We start from the raw sequence: 21,035 nt of genomic DNA, 5'->3' as shown, positions 1-21,035 counted from the left end.
AATGTGAAGCAGTCTAGTCATTGAACTGAGAAAGATCATCTACTGCTGCTTTCACTGGCATTACAGAAAGAGAAGGGACACCCACATCTGGTATTAGCACATGCTAGGTATTAGTTTCCCGTGGGCTCAGCTTGCCTTCTGCACTGAATTGCCATGCTGCTGATTGCCACTTAAGGGAGAATGCATGCTGCTTAAAACAAAAGTCAGGAAAGAAACTCTAAACTTCTCCTAAAGTAACAACTCACTCGATACCGTGTGTGCATTTAGTCCGTGCCATTAAGTGGGAGGGCTCCCTCGGCACGGGCAGTGTGCTTCCTGCAACGTCACGCCTCTGACACACCAGCCATCGGAACACCGTGACCTCGAGCTCAGGTAGTTTTCTCCAATCCAAAGCTAACTGCCTGGGTGTTGTGCCATTTGTGATTCCTGACAGCATGAGGAACGCTAGAACATAAGCAGACTCATTAACATTGAAGAATAGAACAAAGGAGGAAAATCAAACTCGGACGTAGACACACGTTCTTGTGATAAAATACGAGACCAAAAAGAATTTGACTGAGCAGCCCTGAAGTTCCAAGTTATTCCTGTCCTTCCAGCCAGTGTCCCGTTGTGCTCAGCCTCCCCCCAAAAAGAATGTGATTATCAATGTCATGGCTTATTCCTTGAAAAATAGAGACTACTCTGTACAACTGCAGTGGTATAGCCCAGCATTCCTGACAAAATATCCTGTTAAATAATACAGATCTCATTTTTACAGAGTTACACAGTTATTTTAGGGAAAATAATGAAGAATATGTGCAAAGACAAACAAAAGATCTGCTCTAAATGTTACTGCAGGTCCAGAGAGGGCAACAAACATGCAAAAGGCAAAAATTAAGCGAACCTAGAATACAATTAGCTCAGCCTAAAGTCAGTGACAGGATTGGTTTCACTGGAATTTAAACAAACTCTTAAGCCTTTACACTGTAAAGCTTTTTGCAGAAGCAGTGCTTAGTACCCGAAGACAAAACTACTGCTTGATTCACTGAATCTGACTTAATGAAGTATTATTTTTCCTGTAAGTATGAGCTTATCAGTTCTACGGAAGCAAAAGGATAAATATCTTTAGTTTTTCTTTAAAAAATTAACAGTACTTGTCATGGCAAAGACATGTACAAAGAGTAGAAGCCAAAATATTATTTCAGTGTTTTAAGACCGACTTTAAAAAAGAAGTACAAAGTCAATGACCAAATCTGTATTGATTCCAACATGTACAGTTCAAGCCACCAAAAGAAGAGGGTCAAAGCCTGAAGTCTGACCACAAACCTAACTCCAGGTTTCAGTTTTCCAAAGTCTGTAATTGGTATTTGAGACTGCAGCTCCTTACTTGGTTTCCATAATAGGTCCAGTGCATACAAAGCAACGTATTTCCTTTAACATGAGGGTGCCTCAGTCACTGCAACTTCATGATGCTGGTTATCATCCCAGTGTATTTTGGTCCTTGTCTTCACCTGTGGTTTTCTATATACTTGGGATGAAAGCACAGTTTCCCACATCGGGTGTGCTGCAGGTCCAACAGAGCTGTAAATAAATAGCCATTGCCAGGGTTGTTATTTGAGAATAGGAGCTTGCAGGAGGCTTTTTGAAGAGCATAAATAAGAAAAGCTGAAATAAATAACTGTGCCTAGCAGCTGAAGGGATTCAGGAGTCAGTCTCTGCTCCTGCAGTACATGCACATACCTGGGGATTAAGACTCAGTTGTGTCCTGGTGAATTAGCACTGTTACTAACGATGATTTCTATAATCTGAAAGTTTACTAGCTGAGGCCGTGCGACTGAGGAGGGATGGGTGTGCAGCTGGTGCGAGGTGAGGTCCATCTGCGTGACAAGCAGCTCGGCGCTTTTCATCCAGGACAGCCAGCTGATACTCACAGAAATCAATCAGCAATGTCACTTGCTGGTGGAGTGGGAGGGACTTGTATTTCTTCTGAGCCAGACAGAAGAAAGCTTCCACAAAGGCTTGTAAACACATTCCTGCAAGGAAAAGGGGTTTATAGGAGGGAGATTCATAGCTCAGTGCTCTGTAGCAAACTACATTCTTTAAGCATAACACTATATCTTTGTTTCTTTTGGCAGCAAGGCCAAATGTGTATGTGTTCAGTTAGTGTTAGTTAACTCTTGTTTTTAGTTGCTATGTTTTTCATTTACACAGCAGCCATCTAGAATGCTCACTTACTTAGAAAGCATATGGCCTTCAAAGACCAAAAGGCAAGGTTTTATTTGAACATAACACACAGGAGCTCATTTAATGTTTCAGTACAGGGTAAGCCCAGGCTGGTTTATAGATAGGTGATAGCCTCAGTGTTAGAGCTAGTTTTGCAGACATCAGCCTATCCAACAACCTGGCATCCGGAGGCAAACTGGTGCAGCAACAACTGACTTTTAAGATATTGTACAACTAAATTGATATAATATCAGCCTCGATTTCTGCTGCCTCAAATATTAAGTAGAAACCAAGTCAGACACACAGTAACATATTGAGCTTCAAGGAAAACAATCCACTGGAGAGAAAAACAAGTTTATATGGGCAACTGAATTGGGTCATTTAAACCTTGTATTTTTAGAGATGGACCTAAAACAAAAGTTCAAATGTAGAACTACTGAAACAGTATGTTATTTCAGTCTGCAGCACTACAACAATAACCCCATTACCAAGTATCACCTTATCACTGAAGTGAGTTTATTTGAAGTATTGCTTCCCTTCTGCAAAGCCTGTAGTGGGTACGAATCCTTAGCGCTCCTTTTGCAGGTGAAGAGGCCATTTTTCAGCCATACCCATTAATTCTGCAATAGTAATTTTGTTTCAACTGAATGAAAAACAACCAGCTGAAGTGTGTATGAAGGGAAAGTGCCAAAACATTCCTCTGCTATAACAGAACTCTGCTCTGCCCCTTCACAAACAAAGGTCCCCTGCAGAAGCCACGTGCTGCAGTGCAGCCTCTTCAGGTGCTGTTTGATCACATCTTACTAATAACCCATTACCACAGCCAATGGAAAGAGGGGCTGCATGTTAACACTAATTATTGTATGTAAACCCTTGAAGTAATACCTATTTAATTCTTAATTAAGAAGCCACACCACAATTTGGTTTGCAGAATGCCAGCCACAAGAAACCGTTATAGCTGCTTTGTGCTTTAACTGGCTCTCCCAGTTTGAACATACACTTAAGATTATTTTAGGATGAGATGTTGAAGGCTTTGGGTTTTTTTAACTGAATGTTGGCTCATTGATGCTGCAGGAAAGGACCTTTTCAAAATATTACAATTACATTGTGAAGTATAATTCCTCTCCACTCAGGCTGCAGGTGGGGTTGCTTACAACCCTGCCTGTAAAAGAGCTTCCAAAGGAATTGTTATCTGAAAGCAGCAGCTGCCAGCTCAGTAAATTATTTTATCAGTCACGGTGAGCTGCAGGCAGGGAAAGCATCTTTGGTAGCGCACACACTTTCTCTCCCATAAGTGACACTCATGTGAAGCTTATAATGGAGGAAGTTAGAAGCTGGTTTTGTACAGCAACAGCAAGAGTTTCTGTACGGTTACAGGTGGAAATGGGCCACAGAGCCAGCAGAAATGGTGGGTATTTTGTGTTTTAACACAACATGTGGTTTGCTGAAACCATCAACAAATCTCTTTAATTTCTGAAAGCCTGAAGGTTCATTTGCATTTCTATTACTTTTGCTCGTGAAATTCTATCAGCTCACCACATAAATGACTTCTACCCCCACTGAAATGCTAACTGCAAATACTCCAATTTTACATACCTGTGAAACTAAGGTGACCCAAACCTACTTAAAGTAGTATGTGAATTCACGCACAATAAACCTCTGCACCATACCTTCATTTTCTCCCTTCTATTCTTAGGTCTGGATTTATTCTTTCTATCAGCCATGTGAACAGTCTATTCTCCTTACTCTCTTTTTGCCCTTTTTGCCTTATCTTACCTGACTTTACATGCAGAGACTCTACAGGATATTGCAGGACACGTATATTCAAGCAAGAGACATAGTACTTATCTATTTCACATATTAACAAGTCTGAAGCACCTCCAAATATTCAAAGAAGATTATATACAACTGATTTTCTTGGTGTCATACCTGACCACACTGTCACAAATTAGTACATGTATTGATGTTTATGCAGGAGGGAACTATAGATGTATTTGTAGGCAGGTAAATAACAAATACAGAAGGCAGTCTCAACTTGGAGACTTCTGAGTCTTCTGCTATTTTAGCATTAACAAAAAAAATATGCAGGATTATAGAGATCTGTGTCCATGTTCAAATTCTTACATTAAACTGTATTTTGAACCAGTTTCTGGGAAGATGCCAGCTTGCAGCTCTGTGACCAGCGTGCTAGTTCCTACCAGCAGCATCGAAGTGCATTTCTTTATCCCACAGTGATTTAAATGGAACCTTGACTATCCTCCTTGATGGCCACAAGGAACAGTGGCATAAAACCTTCCAGAATACTCCAGCTGCTGTTTCCCTGCTATAAATGGCTCCAAAAAACTGTCGTCAGGAACTTTTTTTTGGTTGAGATGGGAATATGAGCGCAACTGAAATTGTTCAGCATTTTACAAAAGCTATTGGAGAAGTTGCCAAATTTATGGGCTTAATTTCCTACAGAAGTATAATAGCAATTTTAGAAATTAAGTTACATAATTAAATGGTGCATTTAGGCCATTAATATAACAAGAAGATAATCCCTAAACTCCACTATTTGATAGATTACTGTCTCAGATCTGAAAATGTGACCAAAGCAGATGGGGAGGTAATTCACTACTGACGTCTGGGTTGGCTGATTGGCCTAGCTCCTGTATGAGCAAAAGAGTTACAGCAAGGAGTGGCTGTAGCAAAGCAGCACTGCTTCTTGTCCTTAGCAAACGCCCATTTAATAGCTGAGCACTGTGCAAGTTTGTGCAGAAACCTGCTGTCCCCTCCTCACCCATCACAAAGACAATGAAAGTGAGAAAGAGGAGTGTACTGTTGGGCAGGGGGAGACTCTTCGGTAAAAGAAAAGTTAATACAGGTAGAACCCTTTTGGGGAAAACAAAGAGAGAAGTATTTTTATTTCTAGCTCCTGAATAGCTTCTGGGTTGGTTGGGTTTTGCTAAACCATGTAACCTACTCTAATATGGACATACCTTCTTACACTGCAATTAAGTTGAAGCTTCCACTGGGAATGGCTTGAAATGTTTCTCTGCAAACAGCAACTAGTCTTACAATGCACAACTGCAAGCATAAAAAGGGGCTTGCAGAAGCCTTGTCCCAGTAAATAAATTGAAAACTAAGAGTGATCTATTCTGTAGATAAAGGGAACCTGCCACAGAACTAAACAGAAGAATTTGTACATGTTCATGCGTCAGATATACATGCCTTGGTCCCATTTTTTTTCAACTGAATGTTTGAGATGTGCTTGAGCTACCAAAATTGCAAGGAAAACCCCAGCTTCCATAGTTTTCAAACACAAAACATTGTTACCTGATTCTTTGTGGTCAATTCCCATGCTGTTCCTCCTTCTTGTGATATCAATATATAAGATATCCACACAAGCCATTGAAAAATTGCTGTTACTCAGTTTGCAGTTTCTGTTAAAAACAGACAAAGCAAAGAAGAAATTCTGAGTACACCCAAACTCCCAACTTAGGAAAAATTCTGCAAAGGCAACTGAGAGAACACTGGGAGAAAAGTTTACCCATGTCATGTACACACCCACTGCAACATGCTTGGTCAAATAAAGCACATAGAGCAATAGGAAACAAACCAGTGTTCATGAAGCGTATGTATCTGAAACAGTACAGGCCCTGAATTTTCCATGTGCAGAACATCTCTTGTACGTGCCTTCTCCTGCTGCCTGTCCAGATCACACCAGCACCACCTCTGCCAGCAGTGATGCTGGTCAGGAGGAGTGGCCCCCTTAAAGCATGCCCCTAAATCCAGTTTTCAGGTGCAATCTCATGTCAATCTCTAGCCACTAAAAGGCAGCAGGTCAGATTATAGATTATCTGGTTTATTTGGGTTTTGCAACAAAGCAGGAAAAAAGAGAAAACCCTGCATATATCAATTAAAAATATGACTTAACTGTTACACACTCCTTTCTCCCAGTTACTGCTATCACTCTTCTGAGGCCTTAACAAACTGGAATTAACTGGTACACAAAACCCAACAGAAATCAGCACAGACTATCTACATGAGGCAGAGTTTGCACAGAGAAATACTGATCCTGGTTGAAAAAGGTTGGAGGAAAGCTTTCAAGCACAGAATTACTTCTTCATGCCTGAACACTGAACAGATTTGCCCTGTGCGTTCCTGAACGCTTCATGGAAAACAGCAGCATCTCTGGATGTATCTTGGGCATTCGGGTGATAAGCACATGTAGGAGATCTGACACTTGTGTGGTCTGAGCCTGCAGTGGTGTGGATCAGTCTCTGAGCATTAGCCATCTGTCCAGGATTTCCAGATGTCTGGCAGCCTGGCTGGAACAAGTACACATGCCAAAGAGCTGGCCAAAATTTCTAGCCAGAAAAGAGAAAAACCCAACAACAAAAAAAAAACCCACCCCCCCCCAAAAAATCCCACAAATCCCCCCAAAACCTGGATAATTTAAAAGAATCTTACTCTTTAATAGCATAAGGAGAGCTCCCTTAAAACAAAGTTAAGGCCTGGTAGGGAGTCCTAAAAAATTTTAGGCAGAACCCAAGCAAGGAGTGGAGCCATAATCAGTGTTTCTCTTTTAGCTACTTTCTATAATGAAGACATTATTGAAGGGAAAAGATTTTGATTAGCTAAAATTTGAGTGGATAGTCTCTGCAACCACTTGCTTCTTGAAAAGTGATACAAAACACATCTTAGAATCATGACCTTATTTCTGAAATGAGTAGTAATGTCAGCATTTAGAGAGGGGCCATATAAGTTGGTATAGATCCTCTGGGAAAAGTAAAATATTTGCCAATATCAAAAGGTTTAATTTAATATGCATTAAAGAACTGCAAACACTATTTCATTGAGATATGGCAATTTATTTTCATATTCTTAAAATGTTGGCATTTATTCTGTGTTCCTCTTTTGAGTGCCAAATTAAGGCTGGACTAAACAATAGAAAATACAGAATTGGAAACAATCCTGAACTGGTCTATGGGAAGAGCAGATGCCTTCAGTCATTTTCTATATATAGTAATTTGTATAAATCAAATTGTTTATATTCATTCCTGAATGCTAAATGCATCTGCATAGAAACAGGATCTGTATTTTAAGAGTACATCTGCTACTGCTGCTTATTTCTTTTGTCGTTGTCAGTGAAAGACAGAAAATGAGATATTTGCACCATGACTAGAACAGATCTATCCATAAAAAACAATGAAAAGAAAATGCTCACAAATAAAAAGTATGTGGAAAAAATAAATTGAGTTCCTTGCCATTGCAAGTTGCAATTTCACAATGCAAATCCTTAGTGCACAATGCAGCAGCAACCAGCATTTGGAAATCCTTTCGGGTGGCCTGGGGCAGATGGCTGTGCCCCACAGCCAACAGGACCAGATGAAGTGACCCAGTTTCAGTTGTCACTTTCTCATACTGGTATTCCTACAATTTGCTAGAACATGACATGTTGACAAAGACTGCAAATAGTATCTCCCAGAGTATCACGGATCTGCTGTGGAATAAAGACTCAGGTTCCTACCAGACACAGCTTCCTAGGTCAGGTATGTTGGGAGTCTGGAATGATAAAAATGTGTCTATTTTATTAAAAAATATGCAATGGTTCACTGGAATTTGTGGGGATAAATTTCTTTAGAAGGCATTACTCAACCTACAACTAAAATGTACGCTGTTAGGGCCTGCTTTATTGAGCAGAACTGAAGGTAAGCCCAGGGACGGCAGTGCTGTCCCACAGGATCTGTTTGTAACATCTTGACTGCACTTTAAGCAATTCCTAAAGAAGCCTTCACCTTACTGACCTTATAAATGTCCGGAAACCTGTTGGCCCCAACTTTGTTGTCCCTTTCACACCAAGAAATCGGATAAACAACGCAGCCACTCTGTCCACAAGCCGCAGGTAGTTAAACTGCTTCGCGTACTTGGGAAACACTTGCTTGAGACAGAGGGAGGGGAGCTCAGGCTCCAGAGTCCTGGTGGTCTCGTGTTCCGGGCCGTCTGCTGGTCCTATGTCCAACAGCTCTTCGTTTGCTTCCGACACGTGCTCCAAAGTCTGGCACCTGCAGCACATAAAATAATTGTATCTTACGTTAACCGTACTCTTACAAGAGTCAATATTCTGTCTTTCTGATTTCATTTTTTACTTAAGTATAAAACATCATAAGATTTTTAGAACCATAAAAAATCAAGAACAAATATTAAGGTTCAGTAAGGCAGAAATCATGTTTCAGGAGTTCAAGGGATAATGAGACCATCCTTTGATGCCTAATATTAAGCCTAGAAATATGATTGACAAAGAGATGCCCCACCATTACCAGGTTAATTGTGAGAGCTACCAGTAACTCGTGACTCCTCTGAAAAGCCTGGAGCTGGGCACTATCACATCATTTTTCTGTAAGTGGAAATTTTATCTTTTATACTAAGCCTCTCCTTTACCAAAATCTTGGGTTTGCCACCCCAAGAAGGTAAGAGTGGGTGCCCAGTCATTGCAACACCACACAGTCACCCTGGCCTTGTGTGGTTCCTCTATACAGACCCTTGGCTATTGTGTCCTAGGAAGAGGTCATCAGTTTTCTACACAGGTATTAAATTGCAACACATTCTAGCTGTGTGCCTTCTGGGCACTGCCCAAGCTGTACAAACAGATGGAAAACATTACCAGGGTTCAGAAACTCAGGGGATGACTATCAATCCAGCTACCAGATTATATAAATGAGTATTTTTTTAAAAGATGGCTGATTTTAGAACATCAAATTAGGACAATTTAAGACATGATATTTGATGTGACTGTTCAGTGCTTCCTGAAAATCATATTCCTTCAATTTATTTCATCTAAAACATTCCAAAACTGAAACACTGGTAACAAGATATGCCTGCATGATTCCCTTACAATTCCCTTTCCTATAGAAACATTTATAGTGCATTCACTGATAAAGACATTTTAGCTTATCAACAGAAAGCCTGGGCAGACATCAGATTGCATTGCTCCCTTCTGCATCCCTGATCTGGAACAATATTTTTCTCTCATCACCTTTTTATTAGTTCTCAACAAAAATCAGGCCCCACCAGGTTGTTTTTATCTAAAAGAGCAGAAGATTGGGTTTAGTCCACACAGTTAAACACTAGAAGTCACACCTTTCAACCTCCCCCTGTAACTTATTGTTCTTCTCAATGTAGATCCCTTGTGATGCTAGGGATGTAGAACATCCATATTCTTTTCAAAAGGTCTTTACAACCTCACAGAAGGTACCAGGCTAACTTCTTCCCCAGAGACAAGGAACCACCAGGTAATACCAATGTGTTACTATCAGCATCAAACAAATTTAGGTAAGTAGAAAAAGATGAGTTTCATGGAATTGCATGGAACATTTAATGGGAAATCTTTAGAGATTGTAATAATCTAACACTAAACTTATTTCCCAACGATGATTACAAGCCTTTACCTTCTCTGATAAATACAGTACAGAAAACTCAGTAAGATGTATCTGCAGAGAAGAAACTAATGATACATTCAGAAGCAATGCGGTTCACATAAATGCATACTGGCATTATTCAGGAGACAATTTCTGGGCAATCCCATTATTTTGTCTTCAAATCCTCTGTGCATCCTGTCAAAATACATTATTTCATCTTCATTGTTGTTGCCAAATTCCCTAAATAAAGCTGATCGAGATAATGGTGTTCCGAAATAGATGTTTTATGTTTATTCAGCATGACATAGTTTTACTTCTTTGTCTATATCTGACATACCCAGATAAAATTAAAGATTGCTATTCTCCTAAGTTCAGGAAGTCTGAGAGCTGATGGTAATTATCTGGCACACACATAAGCATATGCAGGTTTCCATTTTCTTTCCAGTCATTTTTCTAAGTACCCATCATGGAGAGTAAGTATAATTCACACTAGGTAGTAAAAAAATTAGTGCTTTTACTCCATTGATCTTTTGTGTTCCTGAGCAGATTTAGTGTCCTTCAGCAAGTTCTGTTCCAGCAGGGGATAACAATCAACATGGTTATTATCCACCCACAGCACTGGAGAAGTTATCAAGTCAAATCTCCAGTAAATCTGTACCTTTGACTTTGGTTGCAAAGGCAGCAGATTTCCTTAGCCCTCTCGCAGCCATCCTGCAGTCATTCATCCAAAACCAATATCCCCATGGATTTGTAGGCTTCCTTTTATACTAAATTTCCCTGAAAGACATTAAACCATTGCCACGCTGCGTCCCTTTTTAGTATGGAATACTTCAAAGTTATACCTTGAACTTCTACTGAAAATAAATGTATGGTAAGTGCAAGACAAAGGGCCCTTACAGGAAAAAAAATAGTGGGAATTGCAAGGAAAACAATAAAGCTTTAATTAATATGAAATAAATTGTGATGTCTAATTTCTCAAAGATATTTTTGGAGCCAAGTTTTCAACCCTGCTTGAACCTGTGCTCTGAACTCACTCACACCTCCAGATGTCACCTTCAAATGGCAGCAGGTCACCATCCTCTGCAGCATCCCTCAAACTGTGACCACACATGCAACTGCTCAACAGACTTGAGGCTGGAAACATCTCCCTGCACCCAATGCCAGCTCCAAGCTTATTTAGAGGCACTTTGAATGTTAGCAGCCATTGGAACAGTTCTTTGCAAAAAGCACCCACACTTACGTTCACTGACGTTGAGTATCCATAAATGTGATCACTTTTGAGATAAAAGGCTCTAAAAAGGCTTTAAAGAATAAATGCAGATCTTGAGTAGTGCTTTGGTAATGTTCCTCTTTGCTGCAGATAGCAAAGTAGGAAAAGAACGTTATTTCTGTCATTAGTTAAGTAAAGCTTAAAACACTAAGTTATTAGTTTCGGGTTTTTCTCATGCAAGATTGGATGGTGGTTTCACTGCCGTCAAGTACCCTCTGGCTGCCAAAACTGAGAGTACATACAGTCAAGAAACAATAAGCATGCAGGCTTCTATTTTTAATCTCAAAAGGTCTGTTCATTAACCTAAAAATTCAAATCTTCAGCCAGTTGAACCAGACCTTGCCCAAATGTGAAACCTTGTCCTCAGGAGGAGAGAAGGTTGTGTTCTTTGTAATGTAACTCTCATTTTAATGACGCCTGGAAGCCCCAAGCCCTTTCTCATTCTAAATTCCAGTGGGTTAGACTGTACATTATTCATTCATCAATAATGTTTTCAGTTTAATAAAATACAAAGCTTTGCTTTAAAAGACGCAAGCAGAGCTGAGGAAATTTCATTGTATTTCATTTCTTACACAAAATCCTGAAGAGATTATTAAAGGGATCAGCTTCAGATAAATTAATTATAGCCCCAGTGCTCTTTGGTGCCTGTGCCGCCCATCATGGGAGGCTGGAGTGTTGTTTATCCACTCCATGATACTGAAACCAAGGTTTGACTTGGGAAACAACTACTCTCACCATAGTCTTCATCTGCAAATCTGTCCTTCCTTCACAAATCCATACCTCTTTGATGGAACAATTTGGGTTGGAAGGGACCTTAAAGCTCCTCCAGTTCCAAACCCTGCCACTGGCAGGGACACCTTCCACTAGAGCAGGTTGCTCCAAGCCCCTGTGTCCAACCTGGCCTTGAACACTGCCAGGGATGGGGCAGCCAGAGCTCCTCTGGGCACCCTGTGCCAGCACCTCAGCACCCTCATAGGACTTCTTGCTGAAGTAACAGTCCCTGGAACTTCTAAGGAAGTACAATAGTTTAAAAGATTTGGGGTTTGAGCCTTTCATGCGAAATGGCCATGAGGAGAACACCAAAACCAAATACTCTGGACACATTAGTGCTGGAAGCCACAAAAGACTCTGGTCTTTCTGACTGAGGGGGAATGGACACAAGTCAAATTATTAAGCAGGACTATGTATTCTGGTCAAAGAAAAATTACTGTTGAATGTACAAAAGCAGAAGCTCTAAATTATCACCTGGAACTTTCTTCTTCCCTTTCCATGGGGGAAAACCTACAGCTGCCTTTGAGGTCATGGATAAAAACTCAAAACCAGCATCCCTTTTCAAAATTTTACTGAAATAGCTCTTAAAAACATGTTTCTTGTTAGAAAGGTGTTTTAAAAATAAAACCAGCTTTTTTGTACTCTACAGCATGTCTCATTCCTTTCCACTTATACATTGGGAAAGTCTATAAAATATTTAAATCACAAGAAAACTTTAATTTAATCTTTATTGCCAAATCTTGTACTTCCATTAAGTAAAAAAAAAAATAAATATATATACATATATATACTAGTTAATTTGCTTTTACTGGTTATTGCTTTTATAAAGTTTAATGATTTGTTTTCATTCTTTAGCCTAGTCCCTACCCCCAAGATTTTCTTAAGCTTAATTTCCTAACGCACGTATAATTTAATCATGATTTGGGTTAAAGTGAAACTTATCTGTTGCAATTTTAATAGAACTCTCACTTTCCAAAACAACCCTGCACAAGAGCTTGTCCCTATCTGTAAAACTGAATTGATAGACTTGCCTATTCTGCAGACTCACCTTATCTGCAAGCACTTACACTGACTGTATTCAGACTATAACTCTCCACTGCTGCAAAAGGCACTACTTCAATAAAAGTTTATTTCCTGTAGATCTATGGGCACACATGTATGCACCAAATCTCTACGTGGTCTCAAAACGACTCATTACAAAGAGCTGCTTAGCTCAGGGATATTACAGCCAGACTTAGGCTCTATAAAGCCAGGATTTGACTGTGAGCTGCACATTTTTGCAAGGAAACAGTGCACATCCTATTTTTTGCCCTAGTGCTGGCTAAATTACGCTGACTTGCAATGCACCATTACATTTGCTGCTGTGTTTCACTGCCATCTGCCATCGCCACACCATAAGGGTGAGGCGGATGACAACTCCCCAAGCATCGTGCAATCCAAGGCCGCTATGAGCACTGGCAGTACAGCTACAAGAAGCAGAAATACAGCTCGAGGTCCAGCAACAGTGCAAATGCAGGGGGGATTTTCACCTCCATTTCTACCATTAACTCATAGGTCAGTTGGAAAAGAGAGTTCACCTTTTTGTGATGTTACCCATCAGATTCAAAGAGCTGCTGAAAACTGCTGTGCACATTTACCATCAGTTGCTCCTCACTCTAGAAAGTGACTTCCAAGTCACATCTTATTTACTGTCTCATTCAGCCTTGAGAGTCTGGGTACAACACCCAGGGTTCTCACAGCCCTCCGCTCCCTGAACACCTTGCAAAATGTGTAGTGACAGTGCAGTTGTGGGGAAGGGATCAGAAAATCCAAACCCCAGCAAGAGACTCTTGCACAGGTTCCCTCCATGAGCTCCTCTCTCATGGGATTCCCAACAGGCACGGGCAGGAGGAGCAAGCTGAGCCCCACACTTCAGAGCTGCTCCTTAGAATTAATTGTTTTGACTGACACAGCTGAGTCAGGCTAAGTGAATGAAAGGTCAAACATAAGGTAATGCTTCTGTTGCTGTACAGAATAAAAGCAAAGCTTCATTTACATACTAATGTCTGACCTCGATACATTAATTTCTCTCATTCTGCAGCTCATGACAGATCTCTCTTTAGAAATGATCAACTGTGGAGAAAATATTAACTCATCTTTAAAAAAGAATTTAAATTTTAATAAAGCTTATGGAAATGACATCTAAGACTACTTATCTTTTATACATGATTACTAATTTATTAATGTTTCCTCCATCTATGGTTTATCCCTTTCATTCTGACCAGCCTTAATCTTTATGCAAATACAAGTTGCTGAGGGACAAACAAATCTGCAACTACTAATTAAAGGCTTCAAAAATCACAGCACTTTGTTACTTGTATATAAAACTTAGCTGCCAAGTTGAGAGGAGAATTGGGTAAGAATTGTAATATTAATATTTTCAGGAATGCTCTCTTGGTGTATTTAACATTTAGGGCATTGCTGGAAGTATAAATTAAGCAATTTTGGTATCAGCTGACAACTGCTTACCTAATAAAAGAAAATATTATGTTCTGGGTTCTGAAGCTATAATTATTCCCTCAGCTGAGCCTCTATTCTCAAAGCAAGGACTATGTTAACATAGTTAAAAACAGAGAACAATTTGCATGACAAATGTATCTATCCACCCATTTATCACCACAGTCTACAGACCTCCCAAGAAACAGGTATGTGTTTGTAACTGGGGTGTGGAGGTATGAAATACGTTTGTGTGCTCATTCACGGAAATAAATCATTTAGGAAACTAAGTCAAAGCCAGAGCAGTGGCTCTGCATTATCAACCATTCATGAATTTTCTCTTATGAACTAATCCCATTGTTTTTATTAATGCACACAGACTTCCAGCCCTCACAGTATGTGACAAGAAGTGTCATAGTTTGACGGTGTCTTGTGAGAGTAATCAGCATCTTTTGTTTTGTACTGGCCACTTGTGAGTTTCATTAAAGAAACAGAATATTCACCTCCTTTTCACCCTCTGGCAAAGTAAAAACCATCAATAGGCATTTCCTCCTTTCAATATAGTAACAAAGTTGCACAAAGATAAAACTATTAAAGGAAGATTAAACCCCAGAGAGTAAAGATTTTGGAAGTTATGTTAGAAGCATTATTGCTCTTATGTATAGTTTATTCAACATTTGGAGAATGCTTTGAGGTAGTCAAAGCAACCACAGTAGAGTCCATATTTCAAAGAGCAGAATCAATCGCATTAGAAATAAGGATTGATAATCACCATCTTGTTGGCAGACAAGTAACTTCCCATCACACAAAACACAGCTTGAAAACGCAGCAGCTGCCCTGTCTCCTGAAAGCAGTTTCTATCTCTCTCCAAGAAAAAAGCATCCACATCTCAAGAGAAATAAAGCAGATAATCACATCACTTAGATTTTATCCTCATTGTGAGCACGACCACGTCTAACTTTGCCTGCACTTTCAAGGCCTAACGTTGCATTCACCCTGGAAGGGTGAAAGAAATGGAGCCCACTAAGTTTGTTTCTACGAGTTGGCAAACACATTTTAGGTGACTCCAAGGACAAATGAACAATGTACTCCATCGCCTCGCCATTTGCTTAACAAAAGCAAAATAATTTATCAGATTCTTGAAGAAGTTAAATCCAAGCCCCTGCAGCCTGTCATCTACAATCCCAGCAGCTCCCATGCCCAGCCATCTGCTCATTGCAGGCTTTCCATTTGCCATCCCAGGAGCATTATTTGTTTACTGGGTATCATACTCTAAGCTCCACAGACATCAGTCGTCTTTCAGAGAAGGATGGTTCACTGCTTCTTCAGATTGGGTGGATTTCTTATAAAAATAAACACTTCTTATTAAAGATTAAATAGCTTTTGAAAGAAAACAGGAGACTCTGCAAGTCTGACGCCTTAACATATTGTTAATGAATGTCTGCAAGATGTTCAAACCTAGCGTGGATCCTGACTTGCTCCACACCAAAGACACAAAGTCTGGATGAGAATATTTCTGACGTTTCCATATCATATGCAGAGAAGTTTAGAGCCTCCACTTCAAACTCAGAACGTAAGACAAGCTCATGTGCTGTCCTACACATTTTGCCTGTGAAGAAATGAAGCCTGGATGAGGAAACATGTCTGACAGTCACACAAGCAATGACACACTTACTGCAGTTATCAACAAGTACTATTCAAGGACTAACACTTCCCTTTCAAAGGAGTTGTACAGACCTCTCCTGGCTGAATCATCATGGATCAAAGGAATTTCGGAGATATGCATTGAAAAGAAGCATTTAGGTTTTCAACAAGACTATTATACAAATCAGAAGTCAGAAAGTGTTAATTCCCTTGTATTTTTTAAAGCTCAATCCAATAAACCATTTCAAACCTGATATCCAAAACTGTAGGTGCTCAACAGTGCTACTGTGATTAAATCTAGTTTCATTAAACTCCTACCTTACTAGGTGATGATAGGAATCAGTGCAGCAGCACACCGTAGAAAGAAGGGGCATCCTTTAGAGATACAAAGCAGATACTGCACACCTGGGATTAACATCCAACTGCATGTAATAGTTGCACTTGAACTCTGTTTTTATTTCCATTAAACTCCCTAATACATAGTTTAAATCACTGAAGTGAAGAAATGCATTTGAGGAGTCTCACATGCAATGTGCTGAAAAAAAGTTATTTCCCAGTTAATTGAGATTCTTTCTTTCCAACTTTCTCTTTTTAAGAATAATGGTAATATCAGTCTGCATCAGGTAAAGATTTATTACTTTTAATGTAACAGAAGCTGTGAATGCTCATGCTACCTGTCATCTATTCTGAGTGCTGTAGAAAATACAGCATTACTACAATGAAATAATGGATAAGCACTGCAAAACCTGCATTGAAAGACTTCGTTTCACTGTAGCAAAGAATTATTACAGAACAAAGATCATTATGCATTGTCCCCAATACTTTATTTTTGTGGAGGTAGCTTTTATTATTCCTAGTAGATTTATTTGTGTTCACTATTTGCTTTTAAGGTACTTATGTGCCTCATTATTCCTCCAGAGTTCCCTTTGTTTCTTTAGAAAAGCATGCCTTAAAAATAGTAATACAGGATACTGCAAAGGCAAACAAGTTGTAAAGCCTGATGATATATACTGAAACCAACATTAGACCACCAAGTGCCTTACAGTAGAAGAGAAAAAAAACCCGAACCCTATGGAATTTCTTCCCATGTGGAAATTATTCTTAGAAAGCAGTCATGATTATGGTAGGATAGAAAAGGAGCTTTACCCTGTCATCCAACAGAGTAGGAAGCAACAGCACAACTGCTTTTTATCAGCAGTAATCCTCCTATTAAAGCAGGTAAATTCTACACACACTCTGTTAAGTCATGTGGCTTTATGCTTTCCTTCTGTGGCAACTGGGTGCTAGGCAGTTTCACGGCTTTCTCATTTTTCAGAGACTAGAGACCAATTATTACTTAAAAATAAGCCAATCATCTCTCCTGCTAAAAGATGAGTGGCAGCAGAAGTTAAATTATAGAGAACATCACTGCCCCCAATACATTCATTCCTGTCGCTCTGTCACTGTAAGAATTTACAGCAGATAGATATAATCTCTTTGAAGGGGGATCAAGTCATAGAAAGTACAAGCCTAGTTTTAAATAGAATTTTAATTTTAATGAAAGCTTCAGGGAATGATGTTTATGCTGCTTATCTTTCATACCTGGTGATTAAGTTAATTTATACTTAATGGAAGAGGATATTTCTAATCCCCAGACAGGCTCAACATCTGTCTGTGACTATGTTTTTGGAAGCCTTAAGCTGCTTGTGATTGATGTAATAAAACCAGGATCCTGCAGAACCAACACCTGAAGGATATCTGAAAGAGGGAAAATGTTTTTTTTTTTTCCTGCTCAATGCTTGTGCTTAACTCAAACCAAAATTCCAAGCACTTCATTTTGCTGTCCCTTTAAAACCTGCTTTGCAATCCCTCGCCATTAGTATGTGAGTACAAACAGGGGAATAAGCAAACAGTTCTCAGATATGGTTATGATCTAATATTCATACTCATTATGTGCAGTATCTGAGAACACGGAACTTTCTGATGGCCTGAAGCTAATGAGAGTAATAAAGCTCCTGCAAAAAATCAGAGCAATAATTTCCATTTTTCCTTCAATTCTCATTCCATTCCACGCAAGACCAAATGTTACCAAAATAAATGCCTGCATTTACCCTATAGTTACAGCAGGGAAAAAAAGTCTTGAAAAGTAAACATCTTGCCAGGAAAAGAGATCATTGTCAACTCTGTCCCGACAAATCACAGTATTCCTGCAGAAGGCAAGAAAACACACAGCAAAAAATGGTATTTCCAGCTGTGATGTATACCCATGTTCTTTTAAAGTGACGCTCTTTCAGGGAGGAAAGCAGCTACCAGAGATTATTACAAAGCAGTCCATCAATACTATCACACACTGAAAAAATCCATTGAAGTTACAAGCAACACAGAACGGAGGGAGGCAGACCTAGAATGGAAGTCAAGTAGCAAAAGAAAAACAAACCCCCAAAACTGCTTCATCTAAAACTATTTCTGAAAAGGGATAAGTCTCCCTGGAACAGTAACACCTGGAACATGTTAAAGCAGTGCAGTAATATTTAAACTCCAATACTGTATCAAGTGTCTTGGAAGAATGTCTGACATGCATCGCTATCATTTCCTCAGGCCTAAAACCCCACTTTAATATTAAAAATACCCTCAAACACCTTATTAATGCTGTATCTTTATATTAAATTGTGAGTATAAATTATAGATCTTTCTCCCCAGTGAAGCAGCAGAACACTTTGAACACGAGCGGCACAAGCTGGACCCATTCCATGGCACTGTTCTCTGACATACTTGTTCCGCAGCCGTTGACTGGGTCCATCCTGGCACAGGTGACTGCCCTGCTGGCCAGGGAACAGGCAGCACAGACAGTTGCTCAGGCAAGGCAAGGCTTCAGATCTAGAACAGCGAACACACGTGTAATGTAGCACCACAACACCCCACGTACAAAGCACGGAACAGTGGATGCACTTAAACACAGAATCACACGAAAGCACAGTGAAGTTCACCTTCACAAGTTAGGAACATGCATTGAAACTCTGGCATTTTCTGGCCACTGAATTCATCTAAGGAACAAGTTCCAGTTACGTATCCACGTGGAAAAGTCGAGTTAACAGGAAATTCTTGCATTTCCCTATTCTATCAGGTTTTGTCTCAAGGAATCTACTGTATTCATGTCTCCCTATCTTCTTCTAACATACTTGTTACGGAATCATCAAGCCTCTGATCCCTCTTGTTTTGGTATTCCTTGAGGATATTTGCTTTTACATCACATTTCGATATCCCACTTCAGGTTTTAGTTGGGTAAAGAAAAATCTAGTGATTCTTTATTTTACTTTAAAGGATGAAAAAGAATAGAGATCTCAGCAATTTCAGCTGCATGCGAAAATCTGCAAAATTAAATCTGCAATGAAAAGAGGATCTTTTCTATCTCCCTCCAATATCTTAACAGCTTTACTCAAAGCCTTTTAGAAATAAGAGGGCTTTTTCAAATAGGAAGAAACTCAATTAATGTTAGAATTGAGCTGCCTTTTTTCAGTGCTCTCCCCAAACCATATATCCGAGCCAGTGAAACCTGCCAGCTGAGACACGTTGCAGCCAATGAAAGGTACCATCAGTTACTTCAGCCTGCCATAAGAAAAGAATCGAGTGTGTTTTGTTCAAACTAACAGTTCCAAACTTGGTGTTACAGTACAGAGAATTAATGGTTTGCATCAAATGAAAATACAGCAATGAACTGTGTCATTTCTTATAATGACATGGGGTAATTAGATCATTCAATCTGCTCTGCAACTCACAGCTGTACCAACATTGACAACTATTTGCTACAAGTTTTCCCATTCTGAACCCTGACATCTCAATACATTACAAAAAAAATAACTCTTAGAAGGCATTTGCATGTATGAATTTTCCACTGGTGTTAAGGGATATAATCCATGCATTAGCATTCATTTATTCCATTTTACTGTTGCCTTAATAAAACACTGTTATGTGGCCCAGGAGCCCTACTCCAAAGGAATTTGTTTCCTTTATTAGGAAGGTGATGTACTTTAGTATGCCCTTGGCTGATCGATTTGTTATAACATCTTCCTGGTTGCATGAAATCTTATTTTTTTTTAATCAATTTGTTCGTGGGTTGTGCCATCCCTGAGAGAACATAAAGTACATACTGCAGCTCAGCAGCCACCTGAAGAACTTAGCAATATTAACTGGAAACCCAGGCAAAGCATTCAAGGCTCACCCCACAGATTTCACGCTATCAAAGCTACCACAGTTGGTCGTAGTTTTAGGCACACGTAACATACAGATTGTAAAGATGGCAAGGAAACAAGTAAGAAATGAGACATTTCTGTACTATGTACAAATACACACATAGGCATGCTCTATATACAGACATATCTACAAATACACATTAGATTAATTTATAGTAAACACCTGTACACTTATTCTACGAAAACTGTCTGGTGGGAAGCAGTTTAGTACCAGGAAAATTACAGAAGTTTACATTAGAAACCAACTGGAAAAATTAATTTACAAGTGGAGTTGCATGGAGCTGTTGGAGCGAGGCCAGAGGAGGCCATGGAGCTGCTGCAAGGGCTGGAGCAGCTCTGCTCTGGAGCCAGGCTGAGAGAGCTGGGCTGGGGCAGCTGGAGAAGAGAAGGCTCCTGAAGGGAAGACCTTAGAGCAGCTCCAGTGCCTAAAGGGGCTCCAGGAGACCTGGAGAGGGGCTTTGGACAAGGGCCTGTAGGGATAGGACAAGGGGAATGGCTTTAACCTGCCAGAGGGGAGATTGAGATGAGCTCTTACGCAGAAGTTCTTCCCTGTGAGGGTGGTGCTACTACTCCTGCAGTAAGTCAAGATATCACCCAAAAACTAGATTATGTTAGCAAACTGCAGGGTGAGTAGAGGTGAAGATTATTTTGCTGATAGCAGAAACTCAGCTCCAATGATTAACATATTGAAGTGTCAGGCAAAAAACGATTTGCACTCAAGCCTAACTACTAATCACCTTCCCTGTACGAACATGCAAATTCAGTGAACTCACTTGGACAGAGAAGGCACACAGATGTTGCCTCTGCCCCATACTTTAAGACAGAGCGAAAAAAAGCAGCTTTATCTTCAAACCACAACAGCTTTCTTGTATTGAGAACAAAGGAGGAAATTACAGCAAACGCAAAGAAAGAAGATGTAGTACTGTCTCTTAAAATGTACTTTAAAAAAAACTAAGTGGTTTTCTTAACAAGGGAAACAACTGCCCATTTTCCTCCTCCTCTTTGCACTAGACAGGCTGAGATTAGTGCAGTCAAGCAGAGGAA

The 21,035-nt window shown here is 39.8% G+C and overlaps 1 protein-coding gene across 1 annotated transcript in view; it reads right to left on the bottom strand.

The window, feature by feature from the left end:
- Positions 1–241: 241 nt before the first annotated feature.
- The window catches only part of TTLL11 (tubulin tyrosine ligase-like family, member 11), a gene marked incomplete at its 5' end in the record, with an annotated part of 40,827 nt that continues 20,033 nt past the window's right edge, over positions 242–21,035 (bottom strand). The window contains 4 exons of the mRNA XM_010024475.1: positions 242–444; positions 1,797–2,012; positions 5,518–5,624; positions 7,992–8,249. Of these exons, the coding sequence (XP_010022777.1) occupies positions 242–444; positions 1,797–2,012; positions 5,518–5,624; positions 7,992–8,249 (784 nt within the window). The remainder of the gene's footprint in view (positions 445–1,796; positions 2,013–5,517; positions 5,625–7,991; positions 8,250–21,035) is intronic.

Source organism: Nestor notabilis, unplaced genomic scaffold (genome assembly GCF_000696875.1).
Source record: "Nestor notabilis isolate BGI_N333 unplaced genomic scaffold, ASM69687v1 scaffold12311, whole genome shotgun sequence".
Lineage (NCBI taxonomy): Eukaryota > Metazoa > Chordata > Aves > Psittaciformes > Psittacidae > Nestor > Nestor notabilis.
This window is presented reverse-complemented; position numbering and strand designations above follow the sequence as displayed.